Source organism: Xyrauchen texanus, chromosome 35 (assembly GCF_025860055.1).
Source record: "Xyrauchen texanus isolate HMW12.3.18 chromosome 35, RBS_HiC_50CHRs, whole genome shotgun sequence".
Taxonomy (NCBI): domain Eukaryota; kingdom Metazoa; phylum Chordata; class Actinopteri; order Cypriniformes; family Catostomidae; genus Xyrauchen; species Xyrauchen texanus.
In genome coordinates this window covers 38,318,049-38,336,210 of record NC_068310.1, presented here as the reverse complement: position 1 = coordinate 38,336,210, position 18,162 = coordinate 38,318,049, and the positions used below count along the sequence as shown (strand labels likewise).

Here is an 18,162-nt window from a genome sequence, read left to right as displayed (position 1 = left end):
CTATTGGTGTCGTGTCAACTCACCTGACCGGTGCTTTCTTCATGTGCTCTCCGATGAACGTGGCATTGGTCATGCCCATCAGCGTGTTGGCCAGCGAGATGATGGACAGCAGGTGCTGCGTGGTTACCGCCCTGGAAACGCCGTACGTGCCCTTGCCCACAACCTCAGAGACGGTGAGTTTGAGGTCCTCCGCAGATCCCTGTGCTAGCTGCCTGAGCAGCGAGTCTTTGAACGTGGGCAGCATCAGGGACATGTGACCGCCCCGAGAGATCAGACCGAAGGAGATGGGCGTGTGCGGTCTGAGCATGCCCAGTCGGTTCAAACACATGTCGTCGAGTTCTCCGTTCAGGCCCCAGGCGTGCAGGCAGGACATGAAGAGTTTGGCCGTGTCCATGGTGAGATTATACTCCAGCAAACTCAAAGACTTTGACTTCTCCTCGCGACGACGCAGCTCCTCTTCCTCATCTTCATCTTCGTCCAGAAGGTGCTCTTTGATGTTCTCTTTAATGGTCTCTTTCACCTTGACAGACGAGGAAATGTGACATGAGTCAAACCGAGTATTTGGACAAGTACAACACAAACACAAAAGTGCGGGAATTTTATTTTACTTGATCTTGTCTGTCTAGATTCCAGCTCTGCCATCGCAGGTACTTTCGACATTTAATCAGATGCAGGATATGAATTATAAACATTTAAACTTATCATAAATTAACAATAACGTCATGCATTCATGTATACCCACAAAACAATGGATAGCCTATCCCAACTCGGTCTCCTCCCCCATCTCTGAAACCCCACCCCTTTTTTCACCTGTTTGAAGATCTTATTGGCCAGGAAGGACCCTCCTTTATCCGCCCCGCCGGGTGCTTTCTGCAGCGTTTCCGGGGAGACGAGGGTGGGGTTTGGGCGCTGCGATTCTTCCGTCAGTAACTGGATGATAACGGCTTCCACGTCGAAAAACAACACGTGCATGTCTGGATCCGTGACGTTGGTCTTCATCGCCTGGACAACCAGCGAGTTATGTGAGTATTTGGGAAGGTTTCCCTACAGCAGGAGAAAGCGGGACACATTTCTGAGTGAAACAGGATTATTTTCTTAGGAATAACAAGGTACATTTGGATTTTTATGTTGTCTTTAAATAAAGATAGATATGACACTAAAGTGCAACAGGAACAGAGACTTTGAGTTAGTGCTTGGAGGGTCATATAACAACATTGTGTCCTGCCATCGATCCAAAGCAAACCTAGTCTTAAAATGAACGACTTTCCAAGAGACTGCCAGAAAAATGTGCTTGAAACTGTTCAGTGCTGGTGATGTTGAAACAACAGAGAGTTCTGGGTCAATGATTTTGCTCCAGCAGTTGTTAAACTGTTTATGATGAAAAAGGAAAAGCCTGACCTATGAATTTAAGATGTAAGACAAAGTGTAAGGGACATGTGCTGGTCATATTTACCCCCTAAACACCTAGGGGAAGAAAACGACCTCACTTTATCAAGCAAAGCTTTTTATTTTCAGACGTAAATAGGGCTGCTCGTTGCAAATCAAAGTCTTTGTCTCTTCAAATACAAATCTCAACACAACTTTTAATAATGTGTGAGAGGCAGGGTTCATTAAATGGAGGTCCCACACCAGATGCGTCTGGCGGACAACATGGCACGTTCTAAAATGCAAAACAATCGGCGAACGAACAGCGTCAACATTATGAAGTGCCACGAGGCACAAGTCACATAGTTTTCCATTAAATTCGACCCAATCATTGTCAAAGATCATTTACTCTAGTTGCTGCGTTCCATTCAAATCGGATGAGGGATATTCCGACTTGATATCTCCAATCTCCAACCATAAAGGCATTCCCCATTGCCAGATTCTCAGAAGATGACGTGTAAGTAAACAAAACAGCAATGCTCCCGTTAGCTTAGCAGGTGTTTGACTGTAACCAGAGACGTCTCCTACAAACCAAGTGATGGTTGTTGCTAGAGGGTGGTTGGTTGTTTCTACAGGGGTGGGGTGGTTGGTTGGTTGTTTCTGCAGAGGTCGGTTGTTTCTACAGGGGTGGGGTGAGGTGGTTGGTTGTTTGTTTCTACAGGGGTGAGGTGGTTGGTTGTTTGTTTCTACAGGGGTGAGGTGGTTGGTTGGTTGGTTGTTGCTACAGGCGTGAGGTGGTTGGTTGGTTGGTTGTTGCTACAGGCGTGAGGTGGTTGGTTGGTTGTTTCTACAGGGGTGGGGTGAGGTGGTTGGTTGTTGCTACAGGGGTGGGGTGGTTGGTTGGTTGTTGCTACAGGGGTGAGGTGGTTGGTTGTTTGTTTCTACAGGGGTGAGGTGGTTGGTTGGTTGTTTCTACAGGGGTGAGGTGGTTGGTTGGTTGGTTGTTGCTACAGGCGTGAGGTGGTTGGTTGGTTGGTTGTTGCTACAGGCGTGAGGTGGTTGGTTGGTTGTTTCTACAGGGGTGGGGTGGTTGGTTGGTTGTTGCTACAGGGGTGGGGTGGTTGGTTGGTTGTTGCTACAGGGGTGGGGTGGTTGGTTGGTTGTTTGTTTCTACAGGGGTGAGGTGGTTGTTTGGTTGGTTGTTGCTACAGGGGTGAGGTGGTTGGTTGGTTGGTTGTTTCTACAGGGGTGAGGTGGTTGTTTGGTTGGTTGTTGCTACAGGGGTGAGGTGGTTGGTTGGTTGGTTGTTTCTACAGGGGTGAGGTGGTTGGTTGGTTGGTTGTTGCTACAGGGGTGAGGTGGTTGTTTGGTTGGTTGTTTCTACAGGGGTGAGGTGGTTGGTTGGTTGGTTGTTGCTACAGGGGTGAGGTGGTTGGTTGGTTGGTTGTTGCTACAGGGGTGGGGTGGTTGGTCGGTTGTTTCTGCAGGGGTGGGGTGGTTGGTCGGTTGTTTCTGCAGGGGTGAGGTGGTTGGTTGGTTGTTTCTACAGGGGTGAGGTGGTTGGTTGGTTGTTGCTACAGGGGTGAGGTGGTTGGTTGGTTGGTTGTTTCTACAGGGGTGAGGTGGTTGGTTGGTTGTTTCTACAGGGGTGGGGTGGTTGGTTGGTTGTTTCTACAGGGGTGAGGTGGTTGGTTGGTTGGTTGTTGCTACAGGGGTGAGGTGGTTGGTTGGTTGGTTGTTGCTACAGGGGTGGGGTGGTTGGTCGGTTGTTTCTGCAGGGGTGGGGTGGTTGGTCGGTTGTTGCTACAGGGGTGGGGTGGTTGGTCGGTTGTTTCTGCAGGGGTGGGGTGGTTGGTCGGTTGTTGCTACAGGGGTGGGGTGGTTGGTTGGTTGTTTCTACAGGGGTGGGGTGGTTGGTTGGTTGTTGCTACAGGGGTGGGGTGGTTGGTTGGTTGTTTCTACAGGGGTGGGGTGGTTGGTTGGTTGTTGCTACAGGGGTGGGGTGGTTGGTTGGTTGTTTGTTTCTACAGGGGTGAGGTGGTTGATTGGTTGGTTGTTGCTACAGGGGTGGGGTGGTTGGTCGGTTGTTTCTACAGGGGTGAGGTGGTTGATTGGTTGGTTGTTGCTACAGGGGTGGGGTGGTTGGTCGGTTGTTTCTGCAGGGGTGGGGTGGTTGGTCGGTTGTTTCTACAGGGGTGGGGTGGTTGGTTGGTTGGTTGTTTCTACAGGGGTGAGGTGGTTGGTTGGTTGGTTGTTTCTACAGGGGTGAGGTGGTTGGTTGGTTGGTTGTTGCTACAGGGGTGGGGTGGTTGGTTGGTTGTTGCTACAGGGGTGGGGTGGTTGGTTGGTTGTTTGTTTCTACAGGGGTGAGGTGGTTGGTTGGTTGGTTGTTGCTACAGGGGTGAGGTGGTTGGTTGGTTGTTTCTACAGGGGTGGGGTGGTTGTTTGTTTTAAGTGACAGAACTACATAGATCACATATAATAGAACAATCCAAATAGAGGAGAACAGAACAGACCAAATAGAGCAGAACAGAATACAAGACGTTTTTGACCCTCGAGCACAGAATTCACTGCTATGGGTCTGTCTGATTGACACTATTGAGTGTTCAAGAACACACACTAAAAGGATAATCAACTTTGTGTGTGTGTGTGTGTGTGTGTGTCTCTCTCTCTCTCTCTCTCTCTCCTTTAGTTCAGTCCCACTCTTGCTCAGACAGTGTTTCCAACACTAGAAACACACACTGCCTCATTAGGACTAAGAGCGCTCTGTCCCAGCATCACTCTGGACTATTTTTAACACATCAGATGAGATGAGACTCATTACAGGACATCTGATCTCTGATCAGCTTTCTCAGACACTCTGCAGGACTTAAGATACATGCCTTAAATTTCAGCAGCCATCATATAATGCTCTAACTGAATATTACAGCGGAGTGCATTAGACGAGTTTAGGGCTTCAAAATTACACACATCTAGAGAAGCTGTGGAGCCGTTCTGACCTGAAACACACACGCACACAAACACACAAACACACATGCAAAAAAAGGACTTCCTGGATCATTCCTGTTATGCGTTACCTTGTGAAGCCAAGACCTTGAAAAATGAATATTGCACACTCTGGTCAAGCTCGGACACAAACTCTGTTAATCCTTTCTTGAGTATATGCAAATTAGCAAGAGCACTTAACAGGACTTAATTGCTAAAATTAGCAATTCAGTTGTCAACGTGAAGATCATTTTGGCGCTTTCTTTAAAATATCCATTTTGTCATTTTATCAAACAGAAATTATGTCACTTCCTGGAGGATGATGTCATTTGATGCTTGTCAAAGGACTAACAGGATGGAAAGTGATCCTTGGAGCAAATGTATATATTGACCTGAATTTATCCAATTTCCTGATTTGATCTTATTCTGATTTATTTGGATATATCTCAGTTATAATGTTCATTTTTCTTGCATATGAACGAAGTTCTCTCCCTGCTAATGCTGTAAATTATAAAAGGTAATCACTCTAAAACTCTTGCAGACAGACAGTCAGAATTATGGAGAATGACGACATTATGTCATCACACACACAAGTCATCCCGTATTACTAAAGTGTGTGTGTGTGTGTGTGTGTGTGTGTGTGTGTGTGTGTGTGTGCAACAGTCAGCGCATGGAGGCACGCTGCCCTCTAGAGGGGATTTTATACTTCTGCAGTTAAACAAAGAGAGAGATGCACCCGTTTTCTCTTTGTGATAGTTGGAACAGAACGAGCGAGAGAGAGAGAGGGAGAGAGAGAGAGAGAGACCTGTTGCACTTTATGGCAGTGAAGTTTGGGGTCCTCCACTAAATCACCAATTTGACAAATGGGACAAAGATCCGATTGAAGCCCTGCATACAGAGTTTTGTAAAGGCATTCTTCGGGTACAGAGAAACACACCTAATAATGCATGCAGGGCAGAATTATACCCTTTAGTAATCCACATTGAGAAACGAGCAGTTACATTTTGGAAACATGTAAAACTGAGTGACCCCAACTCTTATCATGTTAAAGCCCTTAAAAACCATGAAGTGAACGCTGAGAAGAGTCCCATCATCCAGCTGGTCCTGAGGCTCCACAGACAGACAATAATCAGCCTCAGGACACGGACACCCTCATCCACACAATCCGGCCCAACCACATGATCAACACACAAAAAGAAAAGTACCGAACTTATTGGAATGAAACAACACAAAAACAAAGTAAACTACAATGTTATTTGACCCTAAACAGAGACTACACGACAGCAGAATACCTGAGTACAGTCAGAGACCACAAACTGAGGAAACACATGACGAGAGACAGACTGAGAGACCACAGACAGACAGACAGACAGACAGACAGACAGCCTGACTATAGAGAAGGTCAGATACAGACAGACAGACAGACAGACAGCCTGGCGATAGAGAAGGGCAGATACAGACAGACAGACAGACAGACGATAGAGAAGGGCAGATACAGACAGACAGACAGACAGACACACAGGCGATAGAGAAGGGCAGATACAGACAGACACACAGGCGATAGAGAAGGGCAGATACAGACAGACAGACAGACAGCCTGGCGATAGAGAAGGGCAGATACAGACAGACAGACAGACACCCTGGCGATAGAGAAGGGCAGATACAGACAGACAGACAGACAGACAGCCTGACAGCCTATAGAGAAGGGCAGATACAGACAGACAGACAGCACTGGCTATAGAGAAGGGCAGATACAGACAGACAGACAGCCTGACTATAGAGAAGGGCAGATACAGACAGACAGACAGCCTGACTATAGAGAAGGGCAGATACAGACAGAGAGACAGACAGACAGACACATAGGCGATAGAGAAGGGCAGATACAGACAGAGAGACAGACAGACAGCCTGACAGCCTATAGAGAAGGGCAGATACAGACAGACAGACAGCACTGGCTATAGAGAAGGGCAGATACAGACAGACAGACAGCCTGACTATAGAGAAGGGCAGATACAGACAGACAGACAGCCTGACTATAGAGAAGGGCAGATACAGACAGACAGACAGCACTGGCTATAGAGAAGGGCAGATACAGACAGACAGACAGCCTGAATATAGAGAAGGGCAGATACAGACAGACAGACAGCCTGACTATAGAGAAGGGCAGATACAGACAGAGAGACAGACAGACAGACACATAGGCGATAGAGAAGGGCAGATACAGACAGAGAGACAGACAGACAGCCTGACAGCCTATAGAGAAGGGCAGATACAGACAGACAGACAGCACTGGCTATAGAGAAGGGCAGATACAGACAGACAGACAGCCTGACTATAGAGAAGGGCAGATACAGACAGACAGACAGCCTGACTATAGAGAAGGGCAGATACAGACAGACAGACAGCACTGGCTATAGAGAAGGGCAGATACAGACAGACAGACAGCCTGACTATAGAGAAGGGCAGATACAGACAGACAGACAGCCTGACTATAGAGAAGGGCAGATACAGACAGAGAGAGAGGGAAAGACAGACAGCACTGGTGATAGAGAAGGGCAGATACAGACAGAGAGACAGACAGCCTGACTATAGAGAAGGGCAGATACAGACAGAGCTGATGCCCAGAGAGGGCAGGTTGTGCCCGTACTGTAACAAGGACAAATAGAAACAGAGCTGCACTTCTTAACCACCTGCCCTAATTATAATGACATTCCAAAACACTTCTTTCCCAAATTTGAAATGATTTGTCCCAACTTCAAAAAGTTGAAGGAAGATGCACAAGCTCAATATTTACTTGTTGAACAAAACAAAATACATAAATTCCTGCCACAAAAAGAGGGAAGAGTCGACCAAACAGTGATGCACTCACTCACGCACTCACTCACTCACTCACTCACTCACTCACTCACTCACTCACTCACTCACTCACTCACTCACAGACAGACAGACTCACTCACTCACTCACAGACAGACAGACTCACTCACTCACTCACTCACTCACTCACTCACTCACTGACAGACAGACAGACTCACTCACTCACTCACTCACACACACTCACTGACAGACTCACTCACTCACTGACAGACTCACTCACTCACTCACTCGCTCACTCACTCACTGACAGACTCACTCACTCACTCACTGACAGACTCACTCGCTCACTGACAGACTCACTCACTCGCTCACTCACACACTCACTGACAGACAGACTCACTCACACACTCACTGACAGACAGATAGACAGACTCACTCACTCACACACTCACTGACAGACAGACAGACTCACTCACTCACTCACTGACAGACTCACTCACACACACTCAGTGACAGACTCACTCACTCACTGACAGACAGACACTCACTCACACACTCACTGACTCACTCATTGACAGACTCACTCACTCACTCACTGACAGACTCACTCACTCACTGACAGACAGACACTCACTCACACACTCACTCACTCACTGACAGACTCACTCACTCACTCACTCACTGACAGACAGATTCACTCACTCACTCACTCACTGACAGACAGACTCACTCACTCACTCACACACTCACTCACTCACTGACAGACAGACTCACTCACACACTCACTGACAGACTCACTCACACACTCACTCACTCACTGACAGACTCACTCGCTCACTCACTCACTGACAGAAAGACAGACTCGCTCACTCGCTGACTCACTGACAGACAGACAGACAGACTCACTCACACACTCACTGACAGACTCACTCACTCACTCACTCACTGACTGACAGACAGACTCACTCACACACTGACTGACAGACAGACTCACTCACACACTCACTGACAGACTCACTCCCACTCACTCACTGACAGACTCACTCACTCACTCACTCACTGACAGACTCACTCACTCACTCACTGACAGATAGACAGACTCACTCACACACTCACTCACTCACTGACAGACTCACTCACTCACTCACTCACTGACAGACTCACTCACTCACTCACTGACAGACAGACAGACTCACTCACACACTCACTGACAGACTCACAGACAGACTCACTCACTCAATGACAGACAGACAGACAGACTCACAGACAGACTCACACACTCACTGACAGACAGACAGACAGACTCACTTACACACTCACTGACAGACTCACTCACTCACTCACTGACAGACAGACTCACACACTCACTGACAGACTCACTCACTCACTCACTCAATGACAGACAGACAGACAGACACACACACTCACTGACAGACTCACTCACACACTCACTGACAGACAGACAAACAGACTCACACACTCACTGACAGACTCACTCACTGACAGACAGACAGACTCACTCACACACTCACTGACAGATTCACTCACTCACTCACTGACAGACAGACTTACTCACTCACTGACAGACTCACTCACACACACTCACTGACAGACTCACTCACACACACACTGACAGACTCGGCTCACTCGCTGACTCACTGACAGACAGACAGACTCACTCACACACTCACTGACAGACTCACTCACTCACTCACTGACAGACTCACTCACACACTCACTGACAGACTCACTCACTCACACACTGACAGACTCACTCACACACTCACTGACAGACTCACTCACTCACACACTGACAGACTCAGCTCACTCGCTGACTCACTGACAGACAGACAGACTCACTCACACACTCACTGACAGACTCACTCACTCACACACTGACAGACTCGCTCACTCGCTGACTCACTGACAGACAGACAGACTCACTCACACACTCACTGACAGACTCACTCACTCACACACTGACAGACTCGCTCACTCGCTGACTCACTGACAGACAGACTCACTCACACACTCACTGACAGACTCACTCACACACTCACTGACAGACTCACTCACTCACACACTGACAGACTCGCTCACTCGCTGACTCACTGACAGACAGACAGACTCACTCACTCACTGACAGACTCACTGACAGACTCACTCACTCACTCACTGACAGACAGACAGACTCACTCACTCACTCACACACTCACTGACAGACTCACTCACTCACTCACTGACAGACAGACAGACTCACTCACTCACTGACAGACTCACTCATTCACTCACTGACAGACAGACAGACAGACAGACAGACTCACTAACTCACTCACTGACAGACAGACAGACTCACTCACTCACTCACACACTGACAGACTCACTCACTCGCTGACTCACTGACAGACAGACAGACTCACTCACACACTCACTGACAGACTCACTCACTCACTCACTCACCTCACTCACCCACCCACTCACACACACACACACTCACCTCACTCACACACACACACACACCTCACTCACTCACTGACAGACACACACACACACACACACACACACACACTCACCACACACACACACACACCTCACTCACTCACTGACAGACACACACACACACACACACACCTCACTCACTCACTGACAGACACACACACACTCACACACTCACTGACTCACTCATTGACAGACTCACTCACTCACTCACTGACAGACTCACTCACTCACTCACTCACTCACTGACAGACAGACACTCACTCACACACTCACTCACTCACTCACTGACAGACTCACTCACTGACAGACAGATTCACTCACTCACTCACTGACAGACAGACTCACTCACTCACTCACACACTCACTCACTCACTGACAGACAGACTCACTCACACACTCACTCACTCACTCACTCACTCACTGACAGACTCACTCGCTCACTCACTCACTGACAGAAAGACAGACTCGCTCACTCGCTGACTCACTGACAGACAGACAGACAGACTCACTCACACACTCACTGACAGACTCACTCACTCACTCACTGACTGACAGACAGACTCACTCACACACTGACTGACAGACAGACTCACTCACACACTCACTGACAGACTCACTCACTCACTCACTCACTGACAGACTCACTCACTCACTCACTCACTGACAGACTCACTCACTCACTCACTGACAGATAGACAGACTCACTCACACACTCACTGACAGACTCACTCACTCACTCACTCACTCACTGACAGACTCACTCACTCACTGACAGACAGACAGACTCACTCACACACTCACTGACAGACTCACAGACAGACTCACTCACTCAATGACAGACAGACAGACAGACTCACAGACAGACTCACACACTCACTGACAGACAGACAGACAGACTCACTTACACACTCACTGACAGACTCACTCACTCACTCACTGACAGACAGACTCACACACTCACTGACAGACTCACTCACTCACTCACTCAATGACAGACAGACAGACACACACACTCACTGACAGACTCACTCACACACTCACTGACAGACAGACAAACAGACTCACACACTCACTGACAGACTCACTCACTGACAGACAGACAGACTCACTCACACACTCACTGACAGTCACTCACTCACTCACTGACAGACAGACTTACTCACTGACAGACTCACTCACACACACTCACTGACAGACTCACTCACTCACACACTGACAGACTCAGCTCACTCGCTGACTCACTGACAGACAGACAGACTCACTCACACACTCACTGACAGACTCACTCACTCACTCACTGACAGACTCACTCACACACTCACTGACAGACTCACTCACTCACACACTGACAGACTCACTCACACACTCACTGACAGACTCACTTACTCACACACTGACAGACTCAGCTCACTCGCTGACTCACTGACAGACAGACAGACTCACTCACACACACTCACTGACAGACTCACTCACACACTGACAGACTCGCTCACTCGCTGACTCACTGACAGACAGACAGACTCACTCACACACTCACTGACAGACTCACTCACTCACACACTGACAGACTCGCTCACTCGCTGACTCACTGACAGACAGACAGACTCACTCACACACTCACTGACAGACTCACTCACTCACACACTGACAGACTCGCTCACTCGCTGACTCACTGACAGACAGACAGACTCACTCACTCACTGACAGACTCACTCACTCACTCACTGACAGACAGACAGACTCACTCACTCACTCACTGACAGACTCACTCACTCACTCACTGACAGACAGACAGACTCACTCACTCACTGACAGACTCACTCATTCACTCACTGACAGACAGACAGACAGACAGACAGACAGACTCACTAACTCACTCACTGACAGACAGACAGACTCACTCACTCACTCACTCAAACACTGACAGACTCACTCACTCGCTGACTCACTGACAGACAGACAGACTCACTCACACACTCACTGACAGACTCACTCACTCACTCACTCACCTCACTCACCCACCCACTCACACACACACACACTCACCTCACTCACACACACACACACACCTCACTCACTCACTGACAGACACACACACACACACACACACACACACACACACACACACACACACACCTCACTCACTCACTGACAGACACACACACACACACACACACACACACACACACACACACACACACACACTCACTCACTCACTGACAGACACACACACACTCACCTCACTCACACACACACACACACACACACACACACAAACACCACTGAAAGTATATACACTGTTTATTTTATTTATTTATTTTTTCCCTTTTTCAACACTTGTTCAATACAGAATTTGTTCTACTCTGTTATTTTTCATGCTCATATAAATGCTTTGGCAATACAATGTACAATTTGTCATGCCAATAAAGCTCATTTGAATTGAATAGAGAGAGAGATTGAGAGCGAGCAAGAGCGAGAGAGAGAGATAGAGAGCGAGTGAGAGTGAGAGGGAGACAGGTCTATAGTCTGTGCGAGTGATTGCTGGTGTTTGGTGGTTATGTATCATTAGCTCAGCTGGGTGTGTTGTGTACAATAGATGCTCAGTGAGTGACAATAATGACAGTTCTCCTTTAAACTACTCTGTCATTTGACCGTCAGTATCTCACAATAGACGCAAAACTGTGACTAGCATCACTATTATTATTGCTCATAGATGGCGTTATTGATTGGAACAAACACTTAAGTATTACGCTTCATTAAACCAATCAGAAGAAGCTGGGGGACGGAGCAAGCACCTTAAGTGTTCACTGTAACATTTGATTGCTGCAATCTCTTACGTCTAAATAATATCTTCATTAGTGTTAAAATGAGCCTTGAGATCTCTGCACTCTTCCGTTCAATGCATCTAATGTATATGTTCAATGCTCTCACTTTGTCAGCGTTGTCTGCAGCCAGCAGGTTGGTGGCGAGGGTCTGGAGTTTGTGTTGTGCCATGTTCTTGAGCGCAGCGAGACTGCGGCGGGTCATGGCCTGTTTCAGATTCACTGCGGGGTGATTGAGAGAGTCCAGCGCCGCGGGTACCACCTCATCACACGCATTCAGTATCTCCACTGCAGTGATGCCCATCACACATCGGTCCAGAGCTCCTGATAAACACACACATGAAACTATCTATCAGTCTATCTATTAGTCTGTCTGTCTAACCTGGCACAGACTGAATACTCGATAAACCCATTACACTCCTCACACTGTGTGTCCTCTTCTACTCAGCTCACATAATACACGGGTGTAAGTGGATACATAAAACACTAATGTGTCTAAAGCAGCAGGAGGGGAGACAGACAGACAGACAGACAGACAGACAGAGAGAGAGACATCCTTAAAACAAGACTCCTTTAACCTGTTAATGAACGCCCCATTTTTGAGCACAAACTATGAAAATGACACACCTGAACTGAAATGGTTGTATTTACGGGACCCTTTGGAGTTTGGACACAGTTGTGGTCTCTTTTGAAAGAAGACACTTTGGGCTTTATTTCACAAGTGTCAGAATTAATATATGTTGTTATTTTTTAAAGTTAGAGAAGCTGAAGTTTATAGTAAATGGAAATATTTTGTGCTGAACATGTTTTTATAATCTAAACAAAACAATAATAAAAGTGTCAAGACACCCCAGAAATACAATGTCCTCAAAGTCAAGAGTCTAAAGAAGTTTCGTTTCTAATCTGAAGATGATTTAATAATAAATGAGTTCCTGCAGCTTTAAATCTCTGTAAAATCTCTGGAAGTGTTCAGAGTCAAATTAAGCTCCGCCTCTCAAGACGACACTAAATCTGACGGCACTGCTCGACGATTATGAATAAAACTACGCCACATTTTTATAAACAGACTTTGGAGACGGGCTGGTTTTGTTTATGAGACTCTAATATATCAGATCATAAACAGTTTTACAACATGAATGCTGCTCAGATTGCAGTTTGTTGAAGAACGATGACGAAGGCGAGATCTCGTGTAAACAATGGAGAATATATCAATATTTCTCACATTTATCACTTTTATGGACTAAAAGTGCGATTGGATGTTTTTAATGAACGCTCGTCATGGACGATTGACCCAAGTGTGTTGAACTGGATTCATCTGGCGATCGTGTTTTCATAATAAAAGTCCCGTTTTGATATGGCATGTTTTCATAATAAAAGTCCCGTTTTGGTATCGCATGTTTTCATAATAAAAGTCACGTTTTGGTATTGAATGTTTTCATAATAAAAGTCCCGTTTTGATATGGCATGTTTTCATAATAAAAGTCCCGTTTTGGTATCGCATGTTTTCATAATAAAAGTCCCGTTTTGATATTGTATGTTTTCATAGTAAAAGTCACGTTTTGATATTGAATGTTTTCATAATAAAAGTCCCGTTTTGATATTGTATGTTTTTTCATAGTAAAAGTCACGTTTTGGTATTGAATGTTTTCATAATAAAAGTCCCGTTTTGATATGGCATGTTTTCATAATAAAAGTCCCGTTTTGATATTGAATGTTTTCATAATAAAAGTCCCGTTTTGATATGGCATGTTTTCATAATAAAAGTCCCGTTTTGATATGGCATGTTTTCATAATAAAAGTCCCGTTTTGATATGGCATGTTTTCATAATAAAAGTCCCGTTTTGATATCACATGTTTTCATAGTAAAAGTCCCGTTTTGATATTGCGTGTTTTCATAGTAAAAGTCCCGTTTTGATATCGCATGTTTTCATAATAAAAGTCCCGTTTTGATATCGCATGTTTTCATAATAAAAGTCCCGTTTTGATATTGCGTGTTTTCATAGTAAAAGTCCCGTTTTGATATCGCATGTTTTCATAATAAAAGTCCCGTTTTGATATCGCATGTTTTCATAATAAAAGTCCCGTTTTGATATGGCATGTTTTCATTTGTACTCCTGCACAAATAACTCAATTACTGTTTCTGGAGGATTACTATCGTGAAACAGAGATCAGATATCAATGTTGAACCCTTTGACCTTTGATGTATCATGTTAACATTAATTAAATTTATAGATGGTAAATTATATGTTAAATGTAAGCAGAGTGAACATGGACAGGTTAAAGTAAATTACTTGAAAAGCAAAATGACAAGATATTTAAGTTTCAAATAAATAAAAAAATAACTAAACTATTTGCCAGTGGGGTGAGAAACTTTCTCCCTGTCAATCATTTCGCATGTTCTCATAGTTTTGTAGCTGCACCGCATTATTGAGGCATAATGCCATTTTTATGCCATGTTGTTCATAACAGTTGTCAGTTGAGGGCGCTGTTTTGCAGCTCTTGATTTTGACAACTGTTTCTGCTTGTGTTTGTCTCAAAGCTCCTTTTGTATCTTTGGAGTCGGGGTTTTGGAAAAAGTGTCCGGTTCTTAATCAGATGCAATGTGGACTGGACTCTATGACCATAGTCAGAAGCACAAACAATGTCTGACCTCCAGCCTATGAACCCTGACCTCAAGCTCACCTGTGTCCATCTGCCACACGTAGACGGATCCATCTGAACATCCGACCACCAGATAATCATCGCACGGCCTCCATTTGATCACCTGGATGGGGAACAGATGCCTGGAGGCCAACATGATGCACTTCCTCTCTCTCATACTCAACAGACCCACGGAGTGATCGCTGGCCACAGAACACACACAGTGCTGGACACGGGTCTGCAGACACACCGAGAGAATGAGAAAAGATTAGCTCAAAGACTTCAAACCAAACAGAGATGACATGACATCATTCCCTCTCTGAATCGATTCAGTCTAGCTTATTCACACTGCATAAAACAGCTGCTGTCAGCAACTCATTGTTGAATGCCGCAACAAAGGTCAAGCCTGATTTAAGGGGAGACTCGGACCATTTCCACGGAAACGGTAGAGTCTGTTCTTTTGATTACGTTTCGTAGGCTTTGGTAGCCTCTTCACCTGACATTTAGCGTTAAAAGTTCCTCTCTAATTGGTCACCAAGGTGAAACTCGACAGATTAGAAATGATGTTGCCATCGGTCACTGTATAAGCCTTTAAATGTCAGTGGAAGACTAGGAAGAGCACACAGATTTGAGTAGAGCCTGTCCACGTATGTGTGCAGACAGATGATGTTTTGAAGTGCTGATGTAACGTCATGAAAAACCTTGACCATGAAAACCAATCACTGCTCGTGCCATCACTGTCACCACAACGACATCACCACGGCAACTCATCTTCCTCTCCTCAGCACCACACACACAATTCCATTTATACCAAAACATATATATCTAGGCATGTGGACAGAAACACACAGACAGAAATAACAGTACAGAAGTAATTCCAGCTCAGTGCAAATGACAAGGAATATAAATAGATATGGTGCATTGTACAGGGATCTGTAAATGGCTGGTGACCATTACAGTAAATGGTAAATGGTCTGCACTTATGTAGCGCCTTTTTAACTTTAACGGTATTCAAAGCACTTTACACTGTGACTCATTCACCCATTCACACACACATTCATACACCAATGGCGGCAGAGCTGCTATGTAAGGTGCTAGCCTGCCATTGGGAGCAACATGGGGTTCAGTGTCTTGTCCAAGGACACATCGGCATGTGGAGTTGTGTGGGCCGGGATTCTAACCACCAACCCTGCGATCAGTGGCCAACCCACTCTACCAACTGACCCACAGCCGCCCCTACAAAGTACAATTGCATCATGAAGGTGTAAATGGGCAAAAAGTTTGTGGATTATGTATAAAATAAAGGGACTGGAAGAAACTGTTTCTGAGTCTGCTGGTGTGACAGCGAAGACTTCTGTAGCATCTCCCAGATGGGAGAGGAGTAAACGGTCCATGGTTGGGGTGAGGTGTCTTTGATGATACTTCTTCCCTGAGTTTTCTCCTATGATGACTAATAAGGTTGGAGAACACATGGCAAGGGTTCTGGGATCAATCCTACATACAGAATCTCTCCAGTTCCTTCAAATTCCGAGACTCTCCTCTTCAGTTCACCTCACAGGTTTTCTATGGGGTTCAAGTCAGGGGACTGGGATGGCCATGGCAAAACCTTTATTTTGTGGTCAGTTAACCATTTTTGTGTTGATTTCGATGTGTGTTTTAGAGCACTGTCCTGTTGAAAGTTCCAACCGTGGCCCATTTTAAACTTTCTGCAGAGGCAGTCAGGTTTTGATTTAGTATCGGTTGGTATATGATAGAGTCCATGATGCCATGTATCCGAACAAGATGGCCATGACCTTGGTCATAAAAACAGCCCCACAACATTAAAGATCCACCAACATATTAAACCGTGGCCATGAGGTACTTTTCCATATGGCTACTTCTCCGTTTGTATCAAACACATCTCTGGTTCTTGCTGCCAAAAAGCTCTATTTTTGTTTCATCTGACTACAAAACTTCTTTTTTTAGATATTGTAGACAGACAGACAGATATTATAGACAGACAGATCTTGTAGACAGACAGACAGAAAGACAGATCTTGTAGACAGACAGACAGAAAGACAGATCTTGTAGACAGACAGACAGACAGATCTTGTAGACAGACAGACAGACAGACAGACAGATAGACAGATTTTGTAGACAGACAGACAGACAGACAGATATTGTAGACAGACAGACAGATCTTGTAGACAGACAGACAGATCTTATAGACAGACAGAAGACAGATCTTGTCGACAGACAGACAGATCTTGTAGACAGAGAGATAGACAGACAGACAGATCTTGTAGAAAGACAGACAGACAGATCTTGTAGACAGACAGACAGATGTTGTAGACAGACAGACAGACAGACAGATCTTGTAGACAGACAGACAGATGTTGTAGACAGACAGACAGAAGACAGATCTTGTCGACAGACAGACAGATCTTGTAGACAGAGAGATAGACAGATATTGTAGACAGACAGACAGATCTTGTAGAAAGACAGACAGACAGATCTTGTAGACAGACAGACAGATCTTGTAGACAGACAGACAGACAGACAGATATTGTAGACAGACAGACAGATAGATAAATGAAAGAATCCAAACATGAGGTTACATAATGAATATATCATAAATATTTATATATATACAGTGAGGAAAATAAGTATTTGAACACCCTGCTATTTTGCAAGTTCTCCCACTTAGAAATCATGGAGGGGTCTGAAATTGTCATCGTAGGGGCATGTCCACTGTGAGAGACATAATCTAAAAAAAAAATCCAGAAATCACAATGTATGATTTTTTAACTATTTATTTGTATGATACAGCTGCAAATAAGTATTTGAACACCTGAGAAAATCAATGTTAATATTTGGTACAGTAGCCTTTGTTTGCAATTACAGAGGTCAAACGTTTCCTGTAGTTTTTCACCAGGTTTGCACACACTGCAGGAGGGATTTTGGCCCACTCCTCCACACAGATCTTCTCTAGATCAGTCAGGTTTCTGGGCTGTCAGCTGAGAAACACGGAGTTTGAGCTCCCTCCAAAGATTCTCT

At 45.5% G+C, this 18,162-nt stretch overlaps 1 protein-coding gene across 1 annotated transcript in view; it reads right to left on the bottom strand.

Moving 5' to 3' along the window:
• LOC127628597 (WD repeat-containing protein 7-like) overlaps positions 1 to 18,162 on the bottom strand; it is a 113,535-nt gene that overhangs the window by 71,414 nt on the left and 23,959 nt on the right. The window contains 4 exon segments of the mRNA XM_052105368.1: positions 24 to 520; positions 811 to 1,044; positions 12,596 to 12,810; positions 15,169 to 15,364. Of these exon segments, the coding sequence (XP_051961328.1) occupies positions 24 to 520; positions 811 to 1,044; positions 12,596 to 12,810; positions 15,169 to 15,364 (1,142 nt within the window).